The sequence below is a fragment of the Rattus norvegicus genome, chromosome 3, assembly GCF_036323735.1.
Source record: "Rattus norvegicus strain BN/NHsdMcwi chromosome 3, GRCr8, whole genome shotgun sequence".
NCBI lineage: Eukaryota > Metazoa > Chordata > Mammalia > Rodentia > Muridae > Rattus > Rattus norvegicus.
Window position 1 is genome coordinate 59,375,539 of NC_086021.1, and position 19,138 is coordinate 59,394,676.

The window sequence follows — 19,138 nt, forward strand, 5'->3', positions numbered from 1 at the left end:
ATTCAGTTGGGAGACAAAACAGTGCAAGTAGAATATTATTTAGTAAAGTTTATTAAAACGTGTTCTAATAGAGATAGGCTAGGCTCTCTTGAAAGAGAGGTTGCTGATTGGTAGGCTTGGCACTGTGGTTCTTGGGACATATTTATAAATAGCTGCAAGATTGATGGCCTTTTAATTATGTAGGAGACAACCCTTAGATTATCTCATTCTGTGATACTCTTGAATATCCCCCAGAGAGGAGGGGTGAAAATCACAATAAATATAATGTGATGAAGCAGGTTTTTTGAGAACACAGCCCTGCATTCAGTTCACAGTTTGGTAATTGTGAATGTTTTTCTTTTCTTTTTTTTTCTTTTTTTTTTTTTCGGAGCTGGGGACCGAACCCAGGGCCTTGCGCTTGCTAGGCAAGCGCTCTACCACTGAGCTAAATCCCCAACCCCTGTGAATGTTTTTTACCCGAGGTACTCATTCAATGCTAGGTGAATTATAGATCAGAAAACAAAGGGTTAAAGAGACTACTACAATAATAAGAGTGTAAGTTGCTCCATCGTGGCCAATGGCTTGCAGCTTGAAGAGTATCCATTTTGGATCTCTTCTCAGAGGAAGCAAGTCCTTGAAAATGTCCCAGGAATTTCAGTACAAGTCAGAGTGGATAGTGTACATTTTAAACATAGGCACACAGTATTATCCAATAAGTAGGGATCTGAAATCTGCTTATACTCTTTCCTTCAGATTAGCGTGTCATAAAGAATGTAATCAGATGTACCGGTATAGTTGCAGCTAAAGGCAGATACAAGATCAAATTAATTTGTTTTAAGATAATTGTTAATGTTGGAATATTTATATGGTAACAAGGACTCGTTATAGCAGATAAAGTGAATCAGACAAGGCAAGCACATCAATAAAATATTTGAATATATAAGAAGTAAGGATTTACACTCTAAAATGATAGTTAATCCATTGAAACAATTATACTTGCAGAGTTACAGGCGGTGACAGAAGCAAGCAGTAGGTGCATTAAATCTGAAAAAAGAATAAATCGTTTAATCTGGTCTGCTAACTTAGAAGCACAGTGATAAGTTGTGAGTTACAAATTCAAGATGTGAGTAGAAGGAGGAGAGGAAAGGTGGGAAATTGCCTAAGGAATGGATTGATTAGTACAGGAACTGCTGAAGAATTCTTGTGAAACAAGGGAAGTTTACTGTCTTATGGTTTCATAGACTTAAAATGTGAATGAATGAAAAAGGCAACTTAACACAAACTAGAGTCATCTGGGAATCAGGAGACTCAGTTGAGGAACTGCCTCCATCAGATTAGCCTGTAGGTAAATTGGTGGGGCGTTTTCTTGATTGGTGGTTGATGTGCCAGATCCCAGACCACTGTGATCAGTGCTAAACTGGAGGAGTCCTGGATTATAAACAAAACAACATGAGCAATCCAGAGGATGAATGCTTGTAAGCATTGTTTTTCCTGTGACCTCTGTTTTATCCTGCCTCATTCTTACCTTAAGTTCTTGCCTTAGCTTCCCTCAGTTATGGACTGTAAGCCTGTAAGACAGAGAACCTCTTTCTCCCCAAGGTGTTTTTGGTCAGTGTTGATCCCAGCAGTGGATAGGACCCATGATTATCTGTTTATTTTCAAAGTAGGGTTAGGGAAATTTGGTTTAATTGGTATATTTTTTTTGGTGGGGGTTTCATTGCAATGTATAACAGAGTGAGTGGCTTAAACAGTAGAAACTCATTCTCCTAAAGTTCATTTTATTATAAGGGATTTCTTTTACACTTTTAACTGTATTTAGTGTGTGAGGTGGGCAGGGTGGGCTCATGTGCCATGGCACTTGTATGCTCAGGAGGAGCTGGTAGAAGTGGGTTATCTCTTTTCACCATATATGTGAATCCAAAGATAAATGTTATGTCATCAGGGGCGGTGGCAAGCCTGCTGAGCAGTTTCACATCCTGCCCACGCCCCCAGCCCCTTAGAACTCTCTATGTGTCTCCTACATGGCTATCTTCAGCCTGCGTTTCCTTGTGGCCCTTACTGTATGTATGTCTCTGTTTATTTCTCTTCATAAAAAGGAGAATAAGTATTATTGAATTAAGACAAACCCATAACACTTCATTTAACCCTGATTTTTCTTTATTCATTTATTTTCTTATTACTTTGAAATATATTATGCATTTTCAAAATGGTGTATGTGTGTGTGTCTTTGTGTGCATGTTGGTGTGCATGTTTAGGTGACAGCACCTCTTTGAATCTGTTTCTTTCCTGATACCTTGTGGTACCAATGGGTGGAATTTAGATAATCAGCCATAGAACCCAGCTACTTACCATTGTAGAGCTCTCTTGCTGGCCCAGAATTACCTTCTTAAAATTGCAACTTCATATAATCATATTTTAATATACTGTGAATTAAGACATCAACATATGCCTTTTCAGCTATGGGAGTAGTGAGATTTCTCTAATGACTAGAGTTGGAGGTTTAAAATTTAAATATTTTAGAGTAAATAAGTACAAAGATGGAAAATATCAAATCATATTCTCATACAGATTGTTTTTAAGATGACAGGATGCGATGGGAAAAATCAGTTTTTAAATATGCTGTAGACAGATGCTTAGACAAAAAGTAAGGTACGTAGGAAGAGAACATGTGTTATATTAGTGTGTATTTTTGGGGGAATAAAGGCAAGGGATCTACCAATGTATCACTAGATTGAGCTAATAGTATGTGTTCATTCCCAAGGCAAAGTAAGTATTGTTATATTAAAAAAAAAATCTAGGAGGCCCAAGTGATTGGCATGGAGAGCAAAAGTCCAGAATGAGATCAGAAAGGTTGTGAAGAGATGGGAGTTCTTTTACCTGATATAATTTCTTTGATAAACCAAATCCTGATGAGATCAGAGAATCATGATGCTTAGACACAAGATCTGTTTTTACCTTACAAAAAAAGCTTAATTTTCCTTGAAGTAAAATGCACAGATCTCAAGTGCACACATTTTAATGAGTTTTCAGTACCATAAAACCTGTGTAATTCAAACCTTTTCAGGGGATACATTTATTCATGCACTATTTTTTGCCATATAATGTTTTTATTTTCCAAGTCCCTAAATACTCACATACTGGACATGCACTGTGTCTATACGGATGCATGAGTCTCCTCATGCTTTTTTCTTTATTTGAAGGTAATTCTGAAGATATCACTACTGTTATGAATAATACTACTTGTGGCAGGGAACACTGCAAGGGCTTTACTTGCCTTGATCCATTCATATTTATCTCAGCCTTTGGTGGTTGGTACTACTGCTTAGGTTTTATAGACAGAAAAACCAAATCAATAAACATTCAGGTAACTTGAATTAATTTATATATACAATGAGTATTGGGATACGGATACACACACACACACACACACACACACACACACAATAGTGTTTATACTGTATTCATTACTATTGCGTCCATTTCATGGACCCCAAAAGACCACCAAGGAGCCAATTTTGATGCAATTGCCCAGGAGTTTTTATTCAAGTTCCAGTTGGGTCACACTGACAAAGCAGAATGGGGAGGTTAAGCCCTGAGTTCAGTTTCAAGCAAGAATTTATAGAGGCAACCAAATAAGCAAGGAGGTTTCCAGCTTGGCACACATTTGATTGGGGCGGTGGGTGGGATTTGTTGCGCTTTGAAATGAATGGCTGGGGGGTTGGGGATTTAGCTCAGCGGTAGAGCGCTTGCCTAGCGAGCGCAAGGCCCTGGGTTCGGTCCCCAGCTCCGAAAAAAAAAAAAAAAAAAGAAAAAGAAATGAATGGCTGGTGCTGGGAGCCAAACCATAAACTTTCATAAGTAAAGTAAATATCTTTAGGCACAACTGTAACTTCTGATTTCTTCCTAATTGGTGGTTGTTGGAAAGTGATCTGGAGACCATTGTGACCTGGAGACCAGTGCAAGGTATAGGCCTGGTGTTTAACTGGAGTTCAACTTTAGGACAGGTTCTCTGAGACAGAACCTGAACTCAAAGAAACTTAGTCTGGTCTCTCAATACAAAGTTTATGCTACAATGTTTATTATTGATTGAATTTACTGTTATGACTATTTTCCTTTTGTGCAGATACAGGTGAAAAAGTATTTCTTTCTATTCCATATATATACATGTATTTTGGTGATGAGTGGATTCTTCAGACATGTTTTTTTTCTTTTTTTTTTTTTTTTTTTTTAGTCTTCAGCCACCCAAAGGAAAGCATCTTTCCCTATCATATCTGGAGCTAAATCACCATAAATTCTCATTTCTAGTCACTGATTTATGGGTATAAAAGGAAATGTTCATAACTATATGGTCCTTGTCCTTTTCAATGAGTTTGTAGTTATCTATAATTTTAAAAGTTCTCCAAGTTAATGAAACTTCTGGAAGTTCTATCAGCAATCTCAACTGAGCTTCTCAAATACTATGGCAGCATAAAGTATAGCTTCATAAAATAGATTGAAAAAATTTTCTCTCATTATATAATTTTCTACTAAAGAGAATATATACATACCGATAAAAATGTCTAATAGCAAATAAGCTATATTCGCCAGGAAGTTATAACCTTCTAATTGAAAGCCAAAACAAACAAAGCAATATCCTCACAAGTCTTTTGTCCTTATCTTAATATGATTGTTTTCAAATATCTTAAAATTTAATCCGTGTTTTAATTTTTTTATATTTGAAATTCTCTTTTTAATAAAATCAGGAAAATACCACATTTTCCAGGCAAAATCCCACAATATCTTGTGCGATATTATTTATGTGGCAAAAAAGAAGGAAATGGGACTTGCAAGTGGGTGCATAATAAGTTTTTGTGTGTTAAAACTTTCCTCCTTAGAGCAACACTATGAAAAAACTAAATGCTGCTAGCATGGTGTTTGTACGTGCTTGTGAGCTCAGAAGCAAGAGGATTATAAAATGAAGGCCCCTAGAGAATATGTAGTGAGATTCTGTGTCTTGTTTTTTTTTTTTTACTTAAATAAGAAAGAATTAAAAATAAACGGAGAAATAATTATGCTAAAAGATCTTTGAAACAATTAGAAAGTCAGCCAGATCCACACCTGTACAGACTGTCCATGCTCTATGTTGGATCAATCAGTCAGAGATACTACACAAGTTTACTTTCATCGTTTCCTGAAAAGCAAAACCAATATGTGCAAAGAAGTAGAAGTGTAACAGAATAAATGCATATGACAGATTCAGTTCTCTTAAATAACTGCCACTACCAACTGTACTTTTGTTAGTTGTCATGTGTATTGTGCCATTTCCTGCTTGGTAAGATTGCTTTTATAAGGAACATTTGAGTGCACAGAGTGTTTATTCTGCATGTACCAGAGAATGTGATGCTGTGTTCCTGGTAGAGATATACTTAAGTCACACACAGAATTAAGAACTTGACATGTATATGTATGCATATGGCAGACAAGAATATACAACCAAGTTTTGTCACTGAAATTGTTAAGTTGGACTCTTTTCACCATTGTTGTCTGGCTGTGGGACTCTAACAGGCCGTGGAAGTAGGATAATTTAAATAATTCTTGAAGTGGTAATAGAATGTGATTTTGACTCTCTATCATAACTGAAGTTAAAATTAAATTCTTCATAACCTCAATTGCTAGACTCTTATTAGGAAATGACTTACCTTAGGCATTTTAATATTTAATAATATGTTATTTCAGATTTTCTCGCAGTAATAATCATACTTTTCCTTAAAATATTCTGTCTTGCTTGAGCCTCATAATATTTTGTGAGGTGGATAGGGCAGGAAAGAAGTTATCAACAAAAATGAAGTGTACAAAGAGGCAGGCTGCCTACGGTCATGTTTTCATTTGATGACAGAGCCAAGGGCATTGCTGGCCCCATCTTTAGAATCATTTATTGTGAGGTATTTCTGCTAGAGATGTTGAAAAGATTCAATAGGTATTGTTGTTATATATGCTTCACCATAGGTTTCTCTTTTCTACAATAAATTGAAGGCATGAATTCTATCTTAGAGTCAAAGTAAGAGAAAATTTTATAGACTGAGTTGTCTCATTTTTCAAGTTTAAAAATATGCACACTGACAGGAATACAGGTAGGAGAGCTGTGCTCTGGTTACTAGGATCACGGACGGAGTTCTAATATTTAGCTTTAACTTTTATAGAAAAGTGAAGCAGAGAGGAAATGTACTAGATAATTAACATTCCAACAGGGTATTTTTCAAGAAAAAGAAACCCCAAATGTTATGTAATTTTTTGATTTCCACACATGATCCATCTCTGTCCTTTGGTAAATATTTATCCATATATCTGAATGAAAATAAATGTATGTTGTTGAAATTAGAATTATTAGCTTTCATTTGTTGTCCCAGGCAACATTCGTATTGCCTCATTCTACTACATCACTTATGCAAATTTAAAAAGGTCTTTACCTAGCAATTTGTGCTTTGTGTTACTAGTTTGAAAAATAGTCATGAAGTGTTTCAATTATCTTGCCTTCAGTATTATTCACCTAAAGTATCTGTGCCAGAACAACGTTATTCTTCTAATATTTAACAATTTGTACTTTACTTGATATTTATTCATGTATTTTGTGGTACTAGAAATTGAACATAGGTCCTTGCCTATGCTACCCAAGCACACTCTATTTTATGCTATCTTTATTTTCCTTTTATTAAAAATCAATTTTTTTCACATAATATATCCTGATTGCAACTTCCCCTCCCCCTACTACTCCCAGTTCCTCCCCACCCCCATTCCGATCAATACTTGATTTTTAAGAGTAAGTAATATGAGATTATGTTGGATCTGATATGTTTATTATACAGAAAATTATATATATAGTATATGCTATATATATATCTTTCTTTGGATGGCTCTCAAGAATTTTGTAGCTTTTATGTTTTGCCCTTTACAATGTAATCTTGTTTATTTTTCATAAATATATTGTTTTCCACTCACAAATACTCAATATATCTGCTGAGACGTATATCATCTCTGTATTTTTCTATGTAGATCAGATACCTTTAAGACTAACAATCATCAATTTATTTCATAAATTGCTGATAAATTGATCATCTTTAGAGCCATACTTGTTTGTTCGAGTGTTTTTAAGTTTTTACTTTGAGTCAGGGCTTCACTGTGTATGTCTAGCTGTCCTAGAGTTCACTCTGTAGACCAAACCAGCCTCAAACTTACATATATTTGACTCTGCCTCCCGGTGCTTGGATAAAAGGCATGCGCCACCATTGCTCAGCTAATTCATAATTGTTCAGTAAGATCCTTGGTAAGCTTGACTACACTTAATCCTAGTAAATCTTTAGATGTGACATTGTTATGTATATTTCACAGATTAAAAAATGGTGGCAAAGGAGGTCTCCAAATGATATCATGTGAACAGACTCAGACTTGCTCATTATCTAAATGTCAGCCATTAGCCTCTGTGGAACATTGTTATTTCAGGATGATTTATCTTGCAAAACAATATTGGCTTGCCAAAAGAACTGTGTCAGAGTAGGTGTGCCTTATTGACACAGTGCTATATAGGACAGCATGATAATGCATAAGGTAAAGTAAATGCCACTGGAAGAAATCAAATAGTTTATCCAAGTCTCACCTTGCATTGTAGTTAGGACTCAGGGACCATATGCTAGAATCTTACCTACCTGGCTTGTTAAAGTCTGAGGGGCTTTTAGTTTTACATGTGAGGGCCTGAATGCTGATATATCTGGGAGCATGAATAAATGAACCAAGTTGTTTATTTTGTATTTTATCTACTTTGGATAAAACATCCATCTATAATAATAAGAATTCTTTCTTCCTTCCTTCCTTCCTTCCTTTCTTTCTTTCTTTCTTTCTTTCTTTCTTTCTTTCTTTCTTTCTTTCTTTCTTTCTTTCCTTCCTTCCTTCCTTCCTTCCTTCCTTCCTTCCTTCCTTCTTTCTTTCTTTCTTTCTTTCTTTCTTTCTTTCTTTTTTCCAATATAGTGGGATGCATCTTGCTTTTGTCCTGGAGATCACCTCTGTGGCTTGGATTTATCTCAGGACCATTCGTCTTCAGTCTGCGTGTTAATTAGAAATCAAGCATGAGGAGACTCGTCTACTGCAAGGTGGTTCTGGCCACTTCGCTGATGTGGGTGCTTGTCGATGTCTTCTTACTGCTGTACTTCAGCGAGTGTAACAAGTGTGATGACAAGAAGGAGAGATCCCTGCTACCTGCGCTGAGGGGTGAGTGCTCGTGCAGAAAGAAGTGCTGATGCAGGACAGAGCAGGACACCTCAAACTAGATGAGTTCTGCCTTCCTGTGGCAGAAGCGCATTTTAGCAAACTGTTCGCACATATTTAACAATCTGGAAACTGCTATACTTGTGTAGCCTTAATTGTCTATTTGGAAGAAATGAAACTAGCTATGCAAACTCTATGATAACTTCCAATTTCTACCATTCCAGTGTTCTTTGATTCTACATAAAGAATTATTTTGAGCTGTTCCTATTAGACATAATTTGAAGTCTGAGCTTTCAAAAGCCAGTTGCCTTTAAAGATCAAGCACATAACCCTGAGAAGAAATGATACAAGAATGAGACAGGAGGGGAGTAGAGAGGGTTGGGGATACATTCTTCTTGGAGGCCACCAGAGCCTTAGTTCCAGGTTAAAGGTATACATAATGTTAGACATAGTATAAGGTCACTATTTCTTTAAGAATTAGTTTCAAGGAATAGAAAGCAACAAATTCTAAACAAATATGACAATGCATGCTAAATGGTGATTTATGAAGGAAGGTATGAGGTTCAGTGCCTGCATTTTTTGCATATTCTGTTCTGTGACATCAAGATCCAAAATATATTTATTTCTAAAATATTCACAATAAATCTGACTTCTAAATTTTAAAACATACTTAAGGGTGTTCAATTCATTAAATTACAATGGATTCTGTGCTTAATAATAATATATTATATATGCATGCAAAATAAACATTTTCCTTTCAGTTTAAGGTGAAAGTTTTGAATCTATGAATTACTGAGTTATGATTATCATGTATAAATTTTACTTTAGCAATTTGAAGATTATTCTTTAGTCAAAAATACTCCGGTAAATGCAATTAAGTTGACAGTATTCTGCTGGAGGAAGATTGGAAAAGTGTAGAGCATTTCTGAAAATAACTTTTAGTTTAGAGTGTTTTATACAGCTTTCTTTTTTTTTTATTAACTTGAGTATTTCTTATATACATTTCGAGTGTTATTCCCTTTCCCGGTTTCCGGGCAAACATCCCCCTCCCCCCTCCCCTTCCTTATGGGTGTTCCCCTCTCAACCTTCCTCCCATTGCCGCCCTCCCCCCCACAGTCTAGTTCACTGGGGGTTCAGTCTTAGCAGGACCCAGGGCTTCCCCTTCCACTGGTGCTCTTACTAGGATATTCATTGCTACCTATGAGGTCAGAGTCCAGGGTCAGTCCATGTATAGTCTTTAGGTAGTGGCTTAGTCCCTGGAAGCTCTGGTTGCTTGGTATTGTTGTACATATGGGGTCTCAAGCCCCTTCAAGCTCTTCCAGTTCTTTTTCTGATTCCTTCAACGGGGGTCCTATTCTCAGTTCAGTGGTTTGCTGCTGGCATTCGCCTCTGTATTTGCTGTATTCTGGCTGTGTCTCTCAGGAGCGATCTACATCTGGTTCCTGTCGGCCTGCACTTCTTTGCTTCATCCATCTTGTCTAATTGGGTGGCTGTATATGTATGGGCCACATGTGGGGCAGGCTCTGAATGGGTGTTCCTTCAGTCTCTGTTTTAATCTTTGCCTCTCTCTTCCCTGCCAAGGGTATTCTTGTTTCCCTTTTAAAGAAGGAGTGAAGCATTCACATTTTGACCATCAGTCTTGAGTTTCATTTGTTCTAGGCATCTAGGGTAATTCAAGCATTTGGGCTAATAGCCACTTATCAATGAGTACATACCATGTGTGTCTTTCTGTGATTGGGTTAGCTCACTCAGGATGATATTTTTCCAGTTCCCTCCATTTGCCTACAAATTTCATAATGTCCTTGTTTTTGATAGCTGAGTAACATTCCATTGTGTAGATGTACCACATTTTCTGTATCCATTCCTCTGTTGAAGGGCATCTGGGTTCTTTCCAGCTTCTGGCTATTATAAATAAGGCTGCGATGAACATAGTGGAGCACGTGTCTTTTTTATATGTTGGGGCATCTTTTGGGTATATGCCCAAGAGAGGTATAGCTGGATCCTCAGGCAGTTCAATGTCCAATTTTCTGAGGAACCTCCAGACTGATTTCCAGAATGGTTGTATCAGTCTGCAACCCCACCAACAATGGAGGAGTGTTCCTCTTTCTCCACATCCTCGCCAGCATCTGCTGTCACCTGAGTTTTTGATCTTAGCCATTCTCACTGGTGTGAGGTGAAATCTCAGGGGTGTTTTGATTTGCATTTCCCTTATGACTAAAGATGTTGAACATTTCTTTAGGTGTTTCTCAGCCATTCGGCATTCCTCAGCTGTGAATTCTTTGTTTAGCTCTGAACCCCATTTTTTAATAGGGTTATTTGTTTCCCTGCGGTCTAACTTCTTGAGTTCCTTGTATATTTTGGATATAAGGCCTCTATCTGTTGTAGGATTGGTAAAGATCTTTTCCCAATCTGTCGGTTGCCGTTTTGTCCTAACCACAGTGTCCTTTGCCTTACAGAAGCTTTGCAGTTTTATGAGATCCCATTTGTCGATTCTTGATCTTAGAGCGTAAGCCATTGGTGTTTTGTTCAGGAAATTTTTCCAGTGCCCATGTGTTCCAGATGCTTCCCTAGTTTTTCTTCTATTAGTTTGAGTGTATCTGGTTTGATGTGGAGGTCCTTGATCCACTTGGACTTAAGCTTTGTACAGGGTGATAAGCATGGATCGATCTGCATTCTTCTACATGTTGACCTCCAGTTGAACCAGCACCATTTGCTGAAAATGCTATCTTTTTTCCATTGGATGGTTTTGGCTCCTTTGTCAAAAATCAAGTGACCATAGGTGTGTGGGTTCATTTCTGGGTCTTCAATTCTATTCCATTGGTCTATCTGTCTGTCTCTGTACCAATACCATGCAGTTTTTATCACTATTGCTCTGTAATACTGCTTGAGTTCAGGGATAGTGATTCCCCCTGAAGTCCTTTTATTGTTGAGGATAGTTTTAGCTATCCTGGGTTTTTTGTTATTCCAGATGAATTTGCAAATTGTTCTGTCTAACTCTTTGAAGAATTGGATTGGTATTTTGATGGGGATTGCATCGAATCTGTAGATCGCTTTTGGTAAAATGGCCATTTTTACTATATTAATCCTGCCAATCCATGAGCATGGGAGATCTTTCCATCTTCTGAGGTCTTCTTCAATTTCTTTCTTCAATGTCTTGAAGTTCTTATTGTACAAATCTTTTACTTGTTGGTTAAAGTCACACCGAGGTACTTTATATTATTTGGGTCTATTATGAAGGGTGCCGTTTCCCTAATTTCTTTCTCGGCTTGTTTTTCTTTTGTGTAGAGGAAGGCTACTGATTTATTTGAGTTAATTTTATACCCAGCCACTTTGCTGAAGTTGTTTATCAGCTTTAGTAGTTCTCTGGTGGAACTTTTGGGATCACTTAAATAAACTATCATATCATCTGCAAATAGTGATATTTTGACTTCTTCTTTTCCGATCTGTATCCCCTTGACCTCCTTTTGTTGTCTGATTGCTCTGGCTAGAACTTTAAGAACTATATTGAATAAGTAGGGAGAGAGTGGGCAGCCTTATCTAGTCCCTGATTTTAGTGGGATTGCCTCAAGTTTCTCTCCATTTAGTTTAATGTTAGCAACTGGTTTGCTGTATATGGTTTTTACTATGTTTAGGTATGGGCCTTGAATTCCTATTCTTTCCAGGACTTTTATCATGAAGGGGTATTGAATTTTGTCAAATGCTTTCTCAGCATCTAATGAAATGATCATGTGGTTTTGTTCTGTCAGTTTGTTTATATAATGGATCACGTTGATGGTTTTCCATTTATACAGCTTTCTAAAATGATCTTTCTCAGCAGGAAAGGTTATGAGAATCTTTCCCTTTTCAAACTGTGTCTACATCTCTCATGGTAGTTTTCACTTAGCATTGATAATTGAAAGTACTATGTAACTGATCAGTGTATTTCTTTTTAGATAGTTTGTATTTACTTTAAGCTTTTATTCCACAATTATTAATGCCAGGAGGACCTTATGAGCCCTAATTTTGATGAATGAACATGAGGTCAATTTCCTCTTCTTTAAGGAAAACAAACCCTAGAATTAGCCTCTCTGTGTCATTGCTGCTGAATATTGAGCTGCAGCTTGATTGAAAGTAGAGTGTGTTTGATACATTGCATCAGTGTTTAATGTTTACTGCATCTTTTTTTTTTTTCCACTGGAGACATCTAGATTGGTCACAAAAACACTATAATCTGATTCAACAAAACCAGAGTGGTCTTTCTCATGGGTATGAAAAATATGCAGCTCTGCTGATTTACAACTGTAGTGCAGAGGTTTTTTTTTTTTTTTTTTTTGGTTCTTTTTTTTCGGAGCTGGGGACAGAACCCAGGGCCTTGTGCTTCCTAGGTAAGCGCTCTACCACTGAGCTAAATCCCCAGCCTGTAGTGCCGAGTTTTAAATATCCAAATGTGAAATATGATGCTGCAAGGCAAAATACTTTTTCTGAAGCTTATTTTTTTGTGAAAACTGACCTTATTTATAAAATATTGCTTTGGTTTGCCAGGGCTGCTGGAACATGAGGGGCTGGGTGCCATTTACACAGCAGGATTTTATTATTTTTATGGTTTCAGATCTTGGAAAATCCAAGATCAAGGTGCTTGTTAGATTTCAGGGAAAGCCAGGATAAATGGTTAACTAAGGAACCAAGACTTTTGCTGCCAGGCCTTCTCAGCATTGCCAACACCTGTTGGAGTCCTGTTTCCTTTGTAACCATTTGTCCCAGGTTTCTTTGAGACCCAACAGTACTGAAAGATGTGGTGCTTTGGAAGAACGATTTCTTATAAAAGTTCATTATTCCTGCTAAGCTCACATGGCCGGCAGTTGGAGAATATCTAAGGCCATTTTTCCTAAACAGTGACCTTTACTGACATGTCTCTGAAATTTTAATATTTTGTAAATATAATATTATGTAAAATATCAAGTAAATGTCTAGGATATACAGTTCAAATACTGATAGTGAAGTGCTGTTACTTAAAATATCTAGCTGGGGAAATGGGAAGAATGTGGGGGTTCTAATTAGGAAGAGGGTAGTGATAAATGCAGAATTATAAGTTAGTAAAATAACAGTAAAGATTTCTGGAAATGTCATAAATATTCATACTATTAATGATCTATATTGGAAAAACAGCATAAAGATTCCCACAAGAACGCTGAGCTACACAATCATAACATACATGCAGAGAACCCCTGACTCTTTTGCCTGCCTTTGTGATTCTTTTTCTCTTCCTGGATTGCCTTATCTAGTCTTCACATGAGAATATCAATGTTGCCTGGTCTTACTGTAGCTTGTTATGCCATATTATCTTGATGTCCCTGGAAGTCCTGCTCTTTTCTGGGGGGAGATGAAGGGGTAGTGAATCCATGGGAAAGAGGAGAAACTCGGGGAGGAAGGAGAAACTGTAGTCAGGATGTAATACTTGAGAGCAGAATAAAACCTCAGAAAACATAATATAATGCATGTAAACCTTTGTTTAGGTATGTGCAAATAGTTTTAGTTAAACTGAAGATCTGACCTGAAACCATCTTATTTGAGGACTTGCTTTCATGGTATAGAAGGTACCATGCAAACCTGCAAAGGAAGAAATCAATCAACATTTCTACCCAACTCAGTTCCCTGTGAACCACAGCAATAACCAACCTGGCACCATAACTTCAAGGCTACAGTAGGGACATGCGTATCTTCAATGTAATTAATAACTCTTTAATTTGACATAAGCCCAGCTCTACAAGAAGGAAATCATGCCTGATACAGGAAACTTAGCCAACTGACCAGAGCTAGTGACATCATGGATTTTGTTAGGGAACATACAACAAGCATGATCTTCTAATCACATTCTAAATATTTGTTATTATATATAAAGATAAGTGTAGGTCTCACCCCTCATCAAAGAAATTTCTATTTACAACCAATGGAGGGCATTATAAAATACCACAAAGTAACATAATGCCAGAGTTGTGGAGGTCAGTTTGAAAGAATATATCTATCCTATGGTCTAGGGATACTATGCTATACTATATTATGCTATGCTATACTATGCTATGCTATGCTATGCTATGCTATGCTATGTTATGCTATGCTATGCTATGCTATACCACTATACTATATTACTATACTATACTGTACTGTACTATACTATACTATACTATACTATACTATACTATACTATACTATGGCCTAGGGATACTATACTATACTATACTATACTATACTATACTATACTATATTATATTATATTATAATGGTGTAGGGAACATTGAGGAAGGGGACCCAGAAAAATTGTATGAGCCAGAGGATTAATGATTTTACTATAATATTGAGTCTCTTATTGTCAGATAATACACTCATGTAATCTCAGCAACATGAATGCTAAACACAAACAGAACAAGGACATGCTAAACATGGACTTAAAAGAGTGCAATCTTAAGCAAAATTTATGGGTAACTGGTGAATGCTGAGAGCACAGACATAGTCTTTCCCAGGGAAGAGCACACCAATTGGTAATCCAATACCAAATTGTCAGCCTTGGAAACATACTTACAATTGACATTATACAGACTGAATAGGGTGTATTCATGCACTTAAGAATATCTATAAATACATATACATGTTGGTTTGTACCAACAATTAATGGAAGAAGAGGACATGGTTTGAATAGATCAGGAGAATATACACGAAAGGGAAGGTGGGAAAGATATAATTATATTAGAAGCTCGGTAATGAAAAGAAGAAATTGACAAAATTCGTTGGAACAAGTGAAATCATTCTTTTATTGTTAAATACTAGACTTTGCTCTCAGACATGTACAAATTCAGTTAAATGGGCCATGAATTGTCTTTAAGAACCACACGTTCTAACGTACTCGTCTAGCTACATTACCAAATAGAAAAGGAGTGGCTACTGAACAGACTGGCTTCAGAATTAAGAGTTTTGACGTATGGGAGATATGATGCTTCATGCACACTGGGAGTGAGCGGATTGCAAAAGGAATAAAGTCCTTTTCAAAAGTAAAGGTCCGTTCAATGAGCAAATTAACTGATAAAATCTCAATCAGACATAGAAAGAATTACTAGGTTGTACCCAGAAAGCCAGGATAAAGGCACATTTTATAGGATTTTAAAAGGCTGTGTGACTGAAAATGAATTTTAACTTGTTCTTAGAAACAGTTTCTGAAACTTGTTAGAAAGGCTAGTGCGTATTAATCATCCACAGACTTAGAAGAAAAGAATCACATATACTATGCAGTGGGAGTGACAGTTTTATCTTCAATTACGTAATTAGATATTTAAGTTTCATTTCTTTATTAAAACCACTCATATTAGATGGTAAGTAACAGAATATTAGCTCATTTAATTGTCCATGTAGCAATCCCATAAGTATTACTTCCATTCTCAAAATTTTAATTTCTTTTTCATTTATTTTCTTTACTTATCGACTATTTCTTGCACACCGCCCCTCCCAGTCACCTGTTCCCACAATCCTTTCCCCATCTTCTCTTTCCTTCTCCTGTTGAGGGTGGGACCGCCTGGGAGTGGCATTCAAGTCTCTCCTAGGCTAGATGCTTCCTCTCCCACTGAGGCCAGACAAGGCATCCCTGCTAAAAGAACACATCCCATGAACAGGCTAGGATTCTTGCCTTGCTACAGGAGATGTCCCCTTCAGGTTCCATATCACCAAGGTAGTGAGTCACAGCTAAGGTCACCCCTATTGGTTCTTGGACCTTAACCCAGGTCTCTTTCTACCTCCTCTTCACCCCAGTCATTTGCAGATTTCCCTTCATTTACATGGCCACCTAACCATCCTTTTTGCCCTGCCTGACACCTGACCCTAAACCCCTCATTCCCTTCTCCATTCTCTCTTCCCCCCAGCTCTCTCCCTCCAACTGCCTTTTTTGACTATTTTATTTCCACCTCTGAGATTCAAGCTTCCTTGCTTGAGCCTTCCTTCTTGTTTAGCTTGTGGAGCAAGGGGAACACATCTTTATTTCTGCAGTAGTGCAAACTTGTACTTCCACTTTGAAAATCAATTTGGTGGTTTCTCAGAAAACTGGGAATAGTTCTATCTCAAGACTCAGCTATATGCCACTCCTGGGCACATACCCAAAAAATGCTCCAAACCACCACAGAGATGCTCAACTATGTTCATAGCAACTTAATTTGTAATAGCCAGAAACTGGTAACAGTGTTGATGTCTCTCAACTGGAGACTGGATAAAGAATATGTGGTACATCTGCACAATTTAATAGGGCATACTATTCCCCTATTAAAAACAAAAGCATCATGAGTTTTGCAGGCAAAGGGATGGTACTTGAGAATGCCATCCTGAGTTGGGAAACTAGTCCCAAAAGGACATGCATGGTATGCAGTGACTTATAAGTGGGTATTAGCAATAAAATGCCGGTACCACGTTACATTCCAGACCCAAAGAAATTCAACAAGAAAGAAGGTGCCAGCAAGGAGGCTTGAATCTCACTGAGAAGTGGAGATACAATTTAATTTGGTGTCTCAAAAATAGGTTCACAAGTCCTAATTTATCACAATGTACATATCTTATATGCACATTTTTTATCAGTTTACCTCAGTAAGTGACTAAAATTAATTACTCATTTTCTTTTTTATTTAAATAAAATATAATTACATTATTATCCAACTCTTCCCTCTTCCACATCCACCTCCATATTTCTCCCAAAATTCAAGTCCCCTTCCTTAACCATTGCTGTTACATATACGGATAAATGAATAGATACAAATACAATCTTCTGAATCTGTCCAGAGTTGTTTACATGAGTTTATTACTTGGACTTATCACTTCTCAATGGATAACCAATAAGATATTCATCCCTGGGGAAGACTAATTCTTCCTCTCTCACTAGATGTCAGCTGCTTTTAGCTCTCCACCCAGGAGTGAGGCTTCCCACAGTGTTTCTCCTATCTACACTGGGATGGGAATTATTGGAATTGTTTGGTTCATCTTTAGACAACACCAAGGCATGTTTTTGAGATTTCATGAGTGTAGCTTTGCTGACTCAGCTAGAAGGCATAGTTCACAGTGGACTTCCTGATTCTCTGGCTCTTAAAATCTTTGCACCTCCCTTCGGATACAGGAATTATACTGTAGATTGTAGGCTTACCACTTGTGGAGGGGATCCCATGGTCAGTTTTTCTTTATACTCTAACTAGTTGTGGCTTTCTTTGATGGTCTCTTTCTTTACTTTTAATAATTTTATTTTCCATGGATATTTTATGCATTTACATTTCAGATGTTATCCCCATTTCCACCTCTCCCTTAACCTCTCCCCTCTCCCCTGCTTCTACGAGGATGCTCCCATTCCCACCCACTAGCTCCAAACTCAATGCCCTGGCATTTCCCTACATTGGGGCATTGAGCCTTCACAGGACCAAGGGATTTCCTCCTATTGATGCTGAACAATGCCATCTTGTGCTACAATGTGACTGGAGTCTTCGGTCCCTCCATGTGTACTCATTGGTTTAGTCCCTGGGAACTCTAGTGGGGTTTGGTTGGTTGAAATTTTTGTTCTTCCTATGGTGCTCCAAACCCTTTCAGCTCCTTCACTCTTTTCTCTAACTCCTCCACTGGGGACCCCAGTCTCAGTCCAGTGGTTAGCTGCAAGCATCCTCATCTGTATCAGTAGAGCTCTGGCAGAGCCTCTCAGGAGACATCCATTTCAGGCTTCCTGGCTCCTTCTTGGCACCAGCAATAGTGACCAGATTTGGTGGCTGCATGTGGGATGGATCCCCAGGTGGGGCAGTCTCTGGATGAATTTTTCTTCAGTCCCTGCTCCACTCCCTGTATTTCCTCCTGTGAGTTTTTTGTTCTCCCTTCTAAGAAGGACTGAAGCATCCACATTTTGGTCTTCCTTCTTCTTGGGAACCATATGATCTATGATTTTTTTTTTAGATATTTCAAGCTTTTGGGCTAATGTCCACTTATCAGTGAGTACATACCATGGGTGTTTTTTTGTGACTGGGTTACCTTCCTCAAGACGATATTTTCTAGTTCCATCTCTTTGCCTAATAATTACATGTAGTCATTGTTTTTAATAGCTGAGTAGTACTCCATTGTGTAGATGAACCACATTTTCTGTATCCATTCCTCTGTTGAAGGGCATCTGGGTTCTTTCCAACTTCTGGTTATTATACTATAAGACTTCTGGTTATTATACTATAAGACTTCTATGAACATAGTAGAGGATATGTCCTTGTTAGATGTTGGAGTACCTCCTGGGTGTATGTCAAGGAATGGTATAGCTTGGTCCTCAGGTAGTACAATGTTCAATTTTCTAAAGAACCATCAGACTGATTTCCAGAGTGGTTGTACCAGTTTGCAATACCACCAGCTATGTAGGAGTTTTCCTCTTTCTCCAAATCCTCCCCAGCACCTGTGGTCACCTGAGGTTTTTTTTTTTTTTTTTTTTTTTTTTTTTTTTTTTTTTTTAATCTTAGCCATTCTCACTGGTATAAGGTAGTATCTCAGGGCTCAGGGTTGTTTTAATTTGCATTTCCTTGATGACTAAGGTTGTTGAACATTTCTTTAGGTTAGGTACTTTTCAGCCATTCAATGTTCCTCAGCTGAAAATTCTTTGTTTAGCTCTATACCCCATTTTTAAAGAGGGTTATTTGGCTTTCTGGAGTCTAGCTTCTTGAGTTCTTTGTATATATTAGATATCAGCCCGTATTGGATGTAGTATTGGTAAAGACCTTTTCCCAATCTGTTGGTTGCCATTTTGTCCTATTGACAGTGTCTTTTGCCTAACAGAAGCTTTTCAATTTTATAAGGTTCCATTTGTCAATTCTTGATCTGAGAGAATAAGTCACTGGTGTTCTGTTCAGGAAATTTCCCACAGTGTTTATGTGTTTGAGGCTCTTCCCCATTTTCTCTATTAGTTTCA

The 19,138-nt window shown here is 37.5% G+C and overlaps 1 protein-coding gene across 11 annotated transcripts in view; it reads left to right on the forward strand.

Annotated features, from left to right (window-relative positions):
* Positions 1-19,138, forward strand: part of Galnt13 (polypeptide N-acetylgalactosaminyltransferase 13) — a 657,006-nt gene that overhangs the window by 62,911 nt on the left and 574,957 nt on the right. For all 11 annotated transcript variants that reach the window (XM_063283608.1, XM_017591676.3, XM_017591675.3 and 8 more), the window contains one exon: positions 7,978-8,217. In XM_063283608.1, the coding sequence (XP_063139678.1) occupies positions 8,076-8,217 (142 nt within the window). In that variant the 5' untranslated portion in view covers positions 7,978-8,075. Of the gene's footprint in view, positions 1-7,977; positions 8,218-19,138 lie in introns of those variants that run through there.